Here is a 13,645-nt window from a genome sequence, read left to right as displayed (position 1 = left end):
GTAGAGGAGCTGGACGATGCCACAGTGCTCCCCCCTCCCGGGGGGGGAAGCAAGAAGGAGCTGTGGGAAGGGGCGAGGGGGAGGGTGACCCGGTACCTTGGGGTCGATGTCTCCCACCACGAAGAACTTGACATCTTTGAACATCTCCTCCGGGACTTTCAGCTCCTCCTCGTCCGCCGACATGGTCCCGGCCGCCAGCGCCGCGGGGCCCCCCCGCGCCCCCTCCCCGATATCCCCCGCGCTCACTGTGGAGAAGCCGCCGGGGCCCGGGTCTCCCGTCCCCTCCCCCCGCCGAGCCGCCGAACCGCGCGAGCAAGGCGCGCGCTGCGGGACACACCATCCCCCGCCGGGACGCAGGGGGGGTGGAAGGGGGAGGGGAGAGCCGCCCGCACAAAGCGGCTCCCCCCGCCCGATCAGCCACCCCCGCTACCGCAGGACAGCGCCCGCTCCTGATCCACCGGCGCTATCTCTGCTCCTCCCTCTCTCTCCGAACCGAACCGGGAGCCAGCATCCGGGCACGACGCTCCCCCCGCACGGAACGCGATGGACTCGCCCCGAACGACAGAGGCGGGCAGCGGGGATACCCGGCCCCGCCCATTGGCAAACAGGCGAGGGAAGGGGGGAGGGGAGCGCACCGCCCTCCAGCCCCGCCTGTCGGGACCGCCCGAGGCCCCGCCCCCTGGCCCAGGCTCCTCCCCCCGTTCCCGCCGTGTGGGAGACGGCGGCGACGACGACGACGACGACGATGGCGACGATGGCGCCGGGTCCCCTCAGCCGCCGCCGCCGCCGCCCGCTGCTGCTCCTGCCCCGGCTCCGCCTCGCCTCCCCCCGCGGGCGAAGGGGCCCTCGCAGGGCCGAGGGGAGCAGCGGGTGCCGGCCAGCGGCCCTGTCGGATGGCAGGTTTCAGTGTGTCCCCCCCTGAGTCCTGGTCCCTGCGCTGGGCCTTGAGGGCTGTGAGGGCTGGAGCCTCCCTCCTCGTACTCAGAACCGTGGTGAAAGTCAAGGAGGAGTCAGGGCCGGGGCTACTCCCATTTTCTTCACTCTTCAGGCTTTCGTCTCTGTTCATCGGGGAGAATCAAGCACCAGCCAGCAACTTAGCACGGCGAGCAGTGACAGACAGTACGCTATGTGTGCGGTACATGAGTTAACATTTTGCACTTTCCAGTTTCAGACCATTTTTCTTCAAGAACCTTTCAAAATTCAGTCCTTTCCCAAAGAAAACGTTAGCCCTTCCAGCTGGGAACATCTGCAAATCCAATAGGCGTCGTACATATTCCATACATATTCCATTCCATATTCATCCATATTCCAACTTGTTAATGAACATACAGACTACTACAGAAATCAGACATTTCCCTTCAAAAGCCTACTCAAAGCATCCTTCTATGTTGGTAGTAAGCCATTCAAACCTAGAGGGGGATGTATCTTACGTAAGCTTAGGTAACTGATCAGAAAATCGAAATCATCACTTTAAATTACCTTTACAGTCAACAGAGAGAAATGAGCACTTCCAGAGCCTGATCCATCTGCCGTATTTTAAACATCCGCATATTGTCAAATAAATCTTGCCTCCCTGCTATGCTTTCCAAAAGAATTTTGAACCCCTCATAATACTTTTGCATGGGTAACATTTCCCTCCCATACTTAAGAGCAATGTTAGGAAAGGGCATCAAAATTTGAAATAAAAATACAGGACACTTACTGTTTGTCTCCTATCTGCAAGACCTGTTGTACTTTCCCCGGGAAAAAAAAATCAGGTTTATTTAACCTGACTTAATCTTGAAACAGACCTGGTAGAAACTATTAATCTGTTTACAAGAAATTTATTATTTATTCAGTATTTTGAGGGGAGTTAAAGTGAAATTTATAGTATCCAAGTTCCTAACTTCCTTTTCCTCCTTCAAGGAAGGCGCTTCATCTGCCTTTCTTCTGGTCTCCTGGATCTCCACATGATAACTACCCCTTTCTACTCCAGCTACATAAGAAATACTCAACCTATCACCTCTTCTTTTCCTACTCCAGAAAGAGATCTTACTCTTTGGTTGCAGGTTTTATGGTATTGCCACCCCACCCACCCCATCCCCCAATTACAATTTACTTTTTTGGTTAAAACTGAGGTAAAAAAACCATTAAACTTTTATATTATGCCTTTTATTCATAGTGCAGAAAAAAAGAAGAAATAATAGTCTGCTTTTAAATCTCAGTTTATCCCCTTCATCCAATAATTCATATTCTCATCTCACTTTCTATCTTTTCTAATAACTCACTCCTGTTTAGGGTCATTTTCTCGTGCCCCAAGTGTTTCCAGGACTGTCTTTGAAAAACAGTTCTCTGAGCCTTGCCTTCCTTTATAGCCACTGTCCAGGTCCCCTAGTCCAGCCCTTGCTTTCTTTGTTACGTAATTTCTAATCTTTCCAACTCCATTTTTTATCCATTTTGACTTCTTCTCACTAAATTAGAAAAACTTTGATCAAAATCTTCATTTGCTTAGAGCGAAATATTTTTCTTACTCTTCTTGATCTATCAGATATCATTAAACACTATTGCTTCCCGAGTTTCCTTCCTTTTTGGATTTCAGTGCCTCTGTAATTACCTGCATCTTCCAGCACTGGTAATTCTCACCTCTTTTCTTTCATAAATATCACTGTCTCTCAGGTTTCTGTTCCACATTTTTCTCTAAGTTCTTTTCATGATGTCATTCATTACTTGGCTTCATCTTCTTTCTCAGTGTGATTGCTAAATTGCCCCTTCTCACAAGAGAACTTTCATTATATCTAATCTCATATGCTATTGCATATTCCCACTCCACACAGAGAAAACCAAAAGTGATTCGTCCTCTTGATTTCCCTCCTCAGCCTATTTTCTTTGTTACTTTAATGAGTTCCCTTGGCCTTCCTATCCTTTGGATTCACCATAGCCACATTATTTTTAGTTCTTCGTACAACTCCAAGATTACAAGTATTTAAAATCAGGTGCTATGCTAATACTGACAAAGAAGCATAAAGCAAACAACCAGCACACTTTGAATGGGATTTTTAATAATAATGCCCCTTCCCAAACCTTCAGCTCAAATTGTGCTATTGCAGCATCAGGTGGGGCCGCCTTGGATCTTCTGTTTGTTCAGCTAGTCAAATCAGAAGACTATGAGATAAATTTCAGATTTTAAATCCCAACAATTTGAAAGTTCTCTAGAATATATCATATATTAGCAATACAAGGTCAGATTACTGCGTTAAATCACTGAAATTCATTGCAAAAGCAGTTTTCCATGAAAAGATACCCATTAATAAGGTGTCAACCTAAACCAGAATTGTTCTTTTTGGCTAATTATGACAAAAATCCAAGAATAAAGTTTAATTCCATCTGCAGTATGGAAGTGTAATGCAATGTGGAAAAAAAGAGAGGTTAAGAATTAACTATTAATTAATAACTTTACCAAAAGAAATTTGTTTTATAACTTCAGTCCTGGAAAGCAAAGATAAAGTTGTTAGAGCCCTGACCTGGGATGTGGGACATGGACATTTGGGTCTGTCCTTCTCTTCCTGAATGGAGTAAAAGCAACTTCACTGAGGCTTAAGGTAGGTATGGCCGCTGGATGTCTACATCCACGGAGCTTTTGATAAAAATGGGAAGAATAAGACCATCACATCCTCCTTCCACCAAACAAGCCATGAAAGCAGCTCCTGGACAGAGACCCATAGCTGCGCTTGGTGAAAGAAGAAGGACTTGGAAATTTTGCCTGAGCTCGAGTAGATGTCAGGTAGGCAACCAGCTGTGTGGCACAGCCAAAGCAAAGGCATTTCTGTATGTACCATGAAACAATGCACAGCAACAGGTCTACAGAAAACTTGCTTGGTAGAAGTTTAGACACCTAACAGTTTTAGTGGGCCCTGAGAAGTAGTTTTGTAAATCTTAATATCGGACTTTGGGTCACATAGAGTGTCTGTTGTATTATTAGCAGCGATACTAATCTTCCTACACAAAAGTATCCTTTTTTTGTCCAGTTTTGTTGCCTTCAAGATGACCGCTCCCAGGAGAAAAGGCTGCTCACATGAGTCATAAATTCTTCCCCTTAATTGTCTTCGAAATAAGCAGTAGAATTAAATTAATTGATGTATTTTTTACTTCTTTGTGTATTTCATGAGTCACCTGTCAACAAGTTATTTAAATTCTTGTAATTAGACTATTTCTAACAAAAATGCGTAGCTCCAACTTCTGCCTCGTGTGTGTGATCTAGATGAACCACAAGAACAGAAAACTAGATGGAAAAAGTATGTTACTGAACAAGAAAAATATCCCCTGTATTTGCCATAAATAAATTTTGGGTTCTGCTCACAGGTCAGCACACAGAACTAATTCAAATCAGTGGGCTGGTCCGACTCCTTAGTCACAGCAAGGTGTAGAACAAGGTGCTCACCTATATCTAGCCTCAATACGGATTTGTTAGGTTACGAGATGAAGCTCATCTGCAGGAGCTCAGACTGAAAATGGCAGGAGGGGGAGCCCAAATAATCTCCTGCCAGGCTACTCCCAGGCATCATCCCTAGGACCATCAGCCCATCAAAGGCCCATCTGCACAAGCCAGAGGAGCACAGGGGCACACTGGCAGGTGGGAACCCAAGCCAAGGTACCACCACCACCTTCTCTGAGCCCCTCGCAGGGCTGTCCCAGCAGAGCCGTCCGCCCCAGACCAAGCTGGACCAGGCGGTGAAGTGGCCCAGGAGCAAAGGGGGTGAGTGGGTCTCATAAGGGCCAGCTCTGTGTGTGAGAGCACCTGTGTATCTCTAGGGGTGGTGGTGTGAGAGACTGAAAGAGTTAATGTCTCAAACATTGTGGTGGGACACATTCTGCTCCACAGTGAACTGCATAACAACGAACCCCACATAGCAAGGAATGGGAGGGGAAAAGAAGCCCATCAGCACAGGACATCAGCACACAGGGGGAAGGCATGCCCGAGGGTGTGCAGCTCCCTGTTCTGGTATGCTGAGCAGGGCAGCTCACCACGCATGGCCAAAAATCAAACAATGGTCACATCTGTAGGGAAGAAGTTACTCCCTAAACGACCCCCAAGCCCACCGACCCATTTTCGAAAGGTTCTGAAAGCACAAACCACTCATGACACCTAATTAGCCCAATGAGTTTGAGTGCCCGCCCGAAGGAGGGACAAGGATGATAAAAGGACACAAACTGAAGGCCCAGGCGCGCAAGCCCACCAGAACGGGACCCCTCGGCTGACTGGAGCAACGCTGGACCCAGGACCAGTGACATCTTTCTCTTTTCTCTTCCTTTTTCTCTCTCTGCCTTGCTCCCTCTTTCTCTTTCCTTTTCTATAACTCCTACGCCTCATCCGTTTCAAGACATAAACCGCTGACCAAGTCTGGGACTAAGAGTGGATCCAGCTGCCCCTGGGCCCTTCTGAGAAGGAGTCTAGAAAGCAAGGGGGTCTGCTCTGAACCTCCCAACCCAACGGGAGGGATCTCCTTCTTCCCTGAATTGATGTGTATGGTTACCACAGGTTACACGGGTCACTGAGGTAGTTCCATGCCAACTCCTGTTGAGAAAACCCCTGCCACCTCCTGTTACACCTCCCAAGTTCAGGTTGCTTCTGCCATGAATAAAATCTTTAACTGCTCGTTGGGTGTCGTTTCACCTTAATTTAGCCCGAGGGAATGCCGAACTCAACACGACTCCCTGGTCTGTCCAGCCGTGACAGTGAGAGCACAGGGTGGTCACCTATGGGACCTGAGAAGTCCTGGCCAGCTGTGTGTGTCTGATGCTCCGTATCACCACCTGGAGTAGGGCTGCAACTTCGGGGCTCCGATGTCCAGATGCCGGCAACTGGGGAGACTGGGATCGAGGGGCCAGCTACTGGGCAGACTGAGTGTCTGAGAGCAGCGGCTGGAGGGACCTACGTTGTATATGAGTGCATATATATTCTCACTAATGGCCTTCCATACTGTCCAGCCAGAGGGGGAGCAGGATAAGGCCATTGGTGCTGTCCATGTTGGTATGAGTGCTCCAATTGTCTCTGTGATGTGTGTGGCTGGCCATGTATATATATGTACATATGTAGTGTATAGGTGTGCTTCTGCGTGTGTGCCGGCAGGGAATACATGTTCAGCCTCACTACTGGTTGGACCTGTAGACACGGAGCAGCAGCAGCCTTGCCTCTCTTGGGCTGTAGGATCTGGAATGATACATTTTCTTCTAACAGTATTCATTCTCCCCATTTATTTCATCCTCCTTCAGAAGGGTTTGCAGTCTTTCCCTGTCACATCGCTGGACTTGTGCCCATCACATAACATGGGATGCTCGTGTGTCAAGCCAAGCAACTGGTGGTAGGTCTGATCACAACACACAGGGATGAGACTCGTTCAAAGGAACTTAACTGTTGCAGAGGTGCTGAGCACATGGCAGAACCTTCATCTACCCAAGAAACATCCAAGACTGGACTCTCACTTTAAGTACAGTCTCTGCTCTCATGCAGCCACAACAGTAGTTGCCTGGGAGCAAAGACTCCCAGAGATCAGTTGTGCCTTAACAGGAGTTTATTTCTGGGCTTAGTTTCTCTAGTGAATAAACTGAACAGAGACTGTGCACATCACCATAGTCCGCAATGATCTGAACAGCACATTATCTGTTCTATAAACACACTAAGCACAGTATCTAATATGTCTTAACTGTGAGGTTTCTGTACACAGAAGTTTATGGCCATGTTTCCAGAAAAGCTGTAAAGCGATCTTTATTTTCCAACAGGCGTTGTCTGCACGTAGTGAAAGCCCACTGAGTTGACAAGATTTGTGCAGACAATTAGTCTTTGCTTACATAAATGCCTTATTTGTGTGCACAAATGATTATATGAAAAATTCATATGCACCTACAATATCATATTTAGGCATAATTGCTTGTGAAAAAACAACAGTTTGATTTTTTCCTTGCAGTCAATTAAATTCAGAGCTTAGATTAAATTGTGTATTTGCTTTACTTCAGTGAGCAGAAGGCTGAGTCCTTTGTTAATAATGCATACTCATTTGGTGGCAGCTGGCTCTCTAGATGTTACTTTTCCAATAAAATACATCTTCACAAAGTAAGTACTCAATTTTTACAGAAAGCTGATGTTAGTTTCAATGTGTCTGGAAAGTTGTTGAGAAGTCACAGGAGGCATGCTTCCTGCATTATTACCATACCCATTTCTTAAAGTGAATAAGAATCTGGTTTTATAATGTGAACCCAAATATGCAAAACAGGTACATAGGGGGCTCTGCTTTGGCTTAAACTGTCTGTGCATTTTTCCTCTTTCCTTCGGTGGGACTACTCGCAATGGCAAATATGATTTATAATTAAAAACTTTCTTTTTATCTGTACTGCAACACTGAATCCTAAAAGGCTCTCTTGGAACTGATAGTTTAATTTTCGATTCTCTTCCAGTTCCAGAACTGCACTGAGAATGCCTTGTCATTTGCTTGACAGTTTTCTTTTTTAATATAATAGTTACAAAATGTTTTGCAAGTGCCAAGTAACAAGATGTACCTTTACTATAACTGCATAAATGAGCAGGGGAGGAGAATGCTCTCATTAGCACATCTAATGTAAGGGCATTTTTCATCAGAAGTGAGACATACTATTAAAGGAGATACACTCCTTTCTATTACCTGCTAAGGTACGTAGAGGGAAAGGTGAATGAGATGTTGTGCGTCACATTGCAAGGATAAAAAACCAGCCCTAAGCTGCGCTGGGTATACCTTTATTAAAGTATAGCTAGCGGGACAGTTCACAGTGTAATTGCACTAGTTACACTTGTCTAAAGCCACTCCTGCTCCAAGATCTTCTCCAACTAGCGTAACATTGCACCACATCGTTACAGAGCTTGCTTGAAGTAGCTCTACTGGGAGGGCTGCATAGTAGTTTTTAGCTAATAAAGGAATTAATTATGCAGACTGGTGCAGGGCCCTTCAAAACTGCAGAGTCTCCACAAATACAGCTGAAAGAAGCTGCCAGCATGGGTGGGGGAAAGCAGGAGGAACCCCTAGTTAATCCCTCTCCTTTAAAACTTCCAATAATAACATCTACACAACCTCCCCAATACCTTGCTCTAGTGTTGTAAAAATTCCTTATGCTTAGAAAGTCTTCCCTAATACCTGACCTAAATCTTCTGTTCTGTAAATGAGGCTGATTCTTCCTATCTTTCCCTCAGACTACCAATAATTCTGTATAAATTTTCTAGATAACATACATACGTACTTATACATATGTATATAAAAGTATATATTTATAACATTATAATACTCTCTTAATGAGTTCTTGGCCTGATTGTAAGGCACCAGGAAAGAAGAATGCAGGTCCTCCCAGTGCTCTGGGCAAGAAAAAAATAATTTGCCACCAGTAAAATGTGATACTGTAATTTATAGGCTCCATTCTTTGCATCTCAGGAGAAGTCTTTGCTTCTGCTCTTACTAAGGTACCTACCGAGTCTGAGGAAAAATGTTTGTGAAACATAGTGGGTAATTATCCCTGTAGCCCTTCTTTGTAGCTTGTCAAGATTTCCTTCATTTACAGGCTTTCCATTTGGGTAAATTAGTATCAGCCAAACAATGGAGAATGGAAATTTTCCTTTAAGCCTAGGCTTTCATTCAAGCGGCCTTGAAAAAAAGTTAATGAAACCTGGAGTTACTAAAATGAGTTTTTCTAGAAAGGAACAAACTTGGCATTATTTGTGCCAAATCTTTATTATGTGATTCAAAGGACACTAACACTTGTATTTATCTTTACATTATTAATGCATAAATGCAGAAAAAGGCAATTGAAGTTGGTGGCATTCCAGAGCATGTTACAGAACAGTGTGAAGAGTGAGGCTGGGTGCTTCTCTGAGATGATCTCCAATATTCATTTACGCCTTTGTGTTTACGAGTAGAGTAAAAACCCTAAATTTGTGCTGATAAAACCTTTACATCACATCGCTCTCTTTCTGCATGCTGTCCAGAAAGTTAAATGTTTGTTTTACTCAGCCAGAAGGAGGAATGGACAGAGGACACTTGCCTGAGGATGTGGCATCACATCCCAGCTGTGCTGTTCTGCTGGCTCACCGCTGCTGCTCAGAGGGGCAGGTTTCCTCCCTCCTTTCCCTGGGCAGCCTGCTTGCTTGCTTGGCTGGTTGGGTTTTGTCATTCTTCTGTTGCTCCTTTCGAACAGGTTGTGACTCTTATCTGACCAACATGGAGCCAAACTCACTGAAAGCTAATCATCCCGTCTAGTTCCTTGAGCGCGGATTTATGGAAGGAGTTGGCCGCTGCTAACTTAGATGCTCCAACCTGCAATCTCACTTAAGGTGACTTAAACCACCCCAAACCCTCCCCGTGTTCATAGAATCATAGAATCATTTAGGTTGGAAAAGACCTTCAAGATCATCGAGTCCAACCATCATCCATGCCCACTAAACCACGTTCTGGAGTACCTTGTCTCTGTGCTTTTTGAATACCTCCAGGGATGGTGACTCAACCACTTCCCTGGGCAGCCTGTTCCAATGTCTGACAACCCTCTCAGTAAAGAAATTTTTCCTAATATCCAACCTAAATCTCCTTTGCTGCAACTTGAGGCCATGTCCTCTCGTCCTATCTCCAGCCACCTGACAGAAGAGACCAGCACCCACCTCACTACAACCCCCTGAAAGGGGGTTGTAGAGAGCGATGAGGTCTCTCCTCAGCCTCCTCTTCTCCAGACTAAACAGCCCCAGTTCCCTCAGCCGCTCCTCATAAGACTTGTGCTCCAGGCCCCTCACCAACTTGGTTGCCCTTCTAAACCTGGTCGCTCGTTTCTGCTTCTGTCCCTTTTTTCAGCACTATGCTCGCACGAAAGTTTCAGTGCCTCGGGGGTGACCCACACTGATCTTGCTGAGAACGGCCTATTAAAAATGGTTCATTTTTCCGCAGGTGATTTTCCTGACTCGTTTAACCCAATGCTGGCTTGGCACAGGCAGTGACTCGGGGTTCGTGGGGTGGGAGACGGAGGGCAGCAGCTACACAAGCCTGCCTGGTCGCCTGTGCCACCAGAGAAATTCATATGTAGCCATGGGGTCTTAGTGCTAAAACCAATGGAAAATATTTCTGCCAGGAAACTTTCCCTGGCTGACGTAAATTCACAGCAACTCCATCATCTTTGGAGCAGTTCCTCCAATTTACAGAGTGTAAGGCCAGGAGGTCACTTTGATTAACCTTTCACATGGAATACAGAGCAGAACTGATCACTCCGTTGTTTTTGCTCTAAAACCAGCCCCAGTCTGGGAGAACACTTCTGCTTTATGGCCTTCCCAAATGCTGAAACTTAGAGCAGCGTTTTCAGGGTAGGCGAAAGACATCTGCCTGCACATCCTTAAACACAGACACAGAGGTATACATACTCATCTGCCTATGATATGGTACAAACAGAGAAGCTGATTGCATTGGTCACGCATTTGTGGTTGCAGCTTTGGGAGGCTCTCAGTACTTACACATGGATGTTACTGGACTACCCACACAAGCAGTTACTGTTGCCGGGTTGGACTACCACTTTCTTTTTCTGTGGAAGGAACCTGATTTCTATTTCTCACATATTTACAAATGAAATGAAGAACTTCCACCAACATTCTTGAAAAATATGTTCCGACGGCATTCTGGTAACAGCCTTGAGGCCAGAAGAAACCAGTAGGTCTTCTGGCCAGCCTTTCTTATCATTTGCCCTTAAATTTCATCCAGCATACTCTTGCTCTGAGCTGAGTATCCTGAGTGACTGGTTAGTCAAAGTGGAACTTCCTGAAAGATACTGAAACTTGATCTGAAGACACCGAGAGATGAAGAATCCACTGCTGCTCTTAGCTGATCAATAATTTTAACGTGACCTCAGAGCCAGCTTAATTAATTAGTGATTGATATCTAGAACTCTCTGCCTCTTTAGTATGCCAAGCAGAAAACATTATGAAGTAACACATTTGTTACTTAAGTCCCTAATTGTCTGCCATTCTTCAGTGAAAAAAAAATTAGAATTATTGATTGGGTATCTAGAGTAACTCTGTTTTAATGATCTCAACTACTCAGTACTAACCAGGAGTTGGGATTCGAAGAAACGGGTCTCACTGTCAAGACTTCTCTCATTAGAGCTAAGCTGAGGATGAATGCAGGCATATTCCTTGTACTCTCAGGCCAGTCCCGGCTCCAACTCTCTTTTTTTGCTTCCAGGAGACTTTCAGGGAAATAAAGACTCTCTAAGTCCCTAAATGTTCTGGTCACTTGAAAGATACGCTCTGTGATATGCTGAAGCTCCCTTAATATGAATAAATAGTTCTCTGAACCAAGAAAGCCTACAATCATTTTACGTCTCAAGGTCTAATTCCTCTGTGAACTGGCTGAGGCCAAATAAGGTTTAATTTCACAGTGTGGCTCCTTCGGTGTCTTGTAAGGTCTGTCACCCCTTCCATATCCCTGATGCCTCTACAGCCCGGCCAGATGTGGCTGAACACCAACACATACAGCCTGAACTTGTTAGCTCTCCTAGGGGCTTAAAGGACCGTCCTCCTCCTTCGGCACTGAGGCTTCTGCCCTATTCACGTCAACGTTGGTCATTCTTAATCTACGACGCTGCGGCAGACACTCACAGATACAGTTTTCACCTCCAAAGAAGCCACTGAAAACTTCTCTGGGTTTATTTCGAGCTTGCTGAGTTCCCTGTATAAATTAGAGCAGCCTCGGGGTCCCAGGGCTTGCCAAGCCTGAATTCTCTGTGTTGCAAATGGAAGAAATTGTGGCGTGAGGCAGCACGCACCAAAGCTGTAATGATCTTCCTTCGGGGAGTCAATTACATTTGCTGTTTGCCTTATGGCACACGTAGGTGATTACAGTGTGAAGGCCAGGATACATTTGTTTAATGTATCCTTGAACTCTATTACATTTTCCACTCATCTTGCTAGAGCCTTATCTTCAATTACACTCCTTTCCGTATGCCCCAAGCTGTTATTTGTTACAAGACCAACCTGACCCTCTTGTATCCAAAATGTCAGTGAATTAAATCAAATTTTTATACTTTTCAACTTGAACAGTTATCTCGCGAGGCACATAACAAACAGATAATGAGATCTGCATTTTATTCGACACACTGGCACTTACTGATGTTTAACTATTAGGCAGAACCATTTTGCTGCTCGCAGTTACAATTACATTATTTTTCTTTGTGTCTGGATAGCCGTCAATTGATTTAACTCATTCTAAATGTGTAGCATAGTATTTTCCTTAGCGTTGCTTGCACTCATACTTAGAGAACTGCATACATTTCTGTACTTTTTTCCTAAAAGGGAAGGGACACTTCCATAGTTATGTTTCTCTCCAGTCTAAGCTTTTTGCCTCTTATATTTTGTGACAATTTTCCCAAGCTTTGTCTCTGAGTCAGGGATGCTCCAAAATCACATTCTTAGCTTTAAGCATATCCTCAGACCCTGGTCATTTTTATAGGAAAAAGCACATACTTGAAATTAAACACTGTTGTGAATGAGGATGCGTTCCTGAAATAAGTCCATGTAAAAAATCACCCACTGGGCACATGCCAATAGCTAACACATACACCAGCTAGATGTAGCGCTATACACATTTTATGCTTTATAGGTTCATGCTTATAATTTATGATTCATACAGTGCTCATAATGATTAAATGATAAAAGCACCAAACTGGGATCTAATCAAGGCAAATATTTAGGTCCATCACAGGATACACAAAGATCCACCCTCCCCAGAAAAGCCTAGCTACCACGTGGCTCTCCCACACGCCGGGAGTCTGCTCACACATTCATAAATAATCCAGTTGGTAAATATCAAGAGGTTACATACCCTCACTGGTTTTGTGTGCATACTCCTGTTCTGGCTCAGGGTGAGCGAAGGAACAGAGCAATGCAGGGAGAAGAAGCTAACTCTCTTTACGTTAAACCGACAAGAACAGAAGCATATATGTCATCATTTACTGTGTCTCAATTTGCGGAGGGTAATTTCTCATAATGGGCTGACTTGATTGCTTACTGAGTATACCTTGGAGACTATTTGGTCTTGCCTTTGTACAGCAGAGGCATGTCTCTCTCACTCATGTCGCTCTTCACTCTGAAGAATAAAGGACATAAAAGCTACTATAGGAGTATTATTATTCAGATAAAGAAAAGAAAGCTTCATTCAGATAGGGATGTCTTTTTGAGATTTACTAACCGGTCCAGAGGATTTAGATATCTACATTTTAGACATTTCAGATTTATAAAAAAATCTTATTACATTTTAAAATAATAATCCTCCTTGAAATGAATGGAAGAGGTGTACCCACAGCCATAGATTGCTTAAGAAAATCTATTTCCTCACCTATTTCACTGATGCTCAGAGAAAGCAGCTGCCATAATTTTTTATAACAAATGCTAGGCATATTGATGGCTATCTCTGTTTACACAACCCAAGCCCTTGCACTAAACCTCACCTGTGTAAAATAGTCCAGCTGGGTGTTTAGCAGTAACTGTTTGCAAGATGCACCCTAATGAACCCGCTGTGGTTCTCCATGACCCATGGTGCTCTTTTGTAACACTTGTCATTAATCTGAGGCTGTAGTGCAGTGTTTAATGGGGCATGCCTCTCACTGGGCACAGGGATTATCT

The 13,645-nt window shown here is 44.8% G+C and overlaps 1 protein-coding gene across 3 annotated transcripts in view; it reads right to left on the bottom strand.

The window, feature by feature from the left end:
• The window catches only part of PAXIP1 (PAX interacting (with transcription-activation domain) protein 1), a 35,399-nt gene extending 35,161 nt beyond the window's left edge, over positions 1–238 (bottom strand). For all 3 annotated transcript variants that reach the window (XM_010585949.1, XM_010585940.1, XM_010585959.1), the window contains exon 1: positions 97–238. In XM_010585949.1, the coding sequence (XP_010584251.1) occupies positions 97–183 (87 nt within the window). In that variant the 5' untranslated portion in view covers positions 184–238. The remainder of the gene's footprint in view (positions 1–96) is intronic.
• Positions 239–13,645: the final 13,407 nt, after the last annotated feature.

The sequence above is a fragment of the Haliaeetus leucocephalus genome, unplaced genomic scaffold (genome assembly GCF_000737465.1).
Source record: "Haliaeetus leucocephalus isolate CR32 unplaced genomic scaffold, Haliaeetus_leucocephalus-4.0 Scaffold0, whole genome shotgun sequence".
NCBI classification, from domain to species: domain Eukaryota; kingdom Metazoa; phylum Chordata; class Aves; order Accipitriformes; family Accipitridae; genus Haliaeetus; species Haliaeetus leucocephalus.
This window is presented reverse-complemented; position numbering and strand designations above follow the sequence as displayed.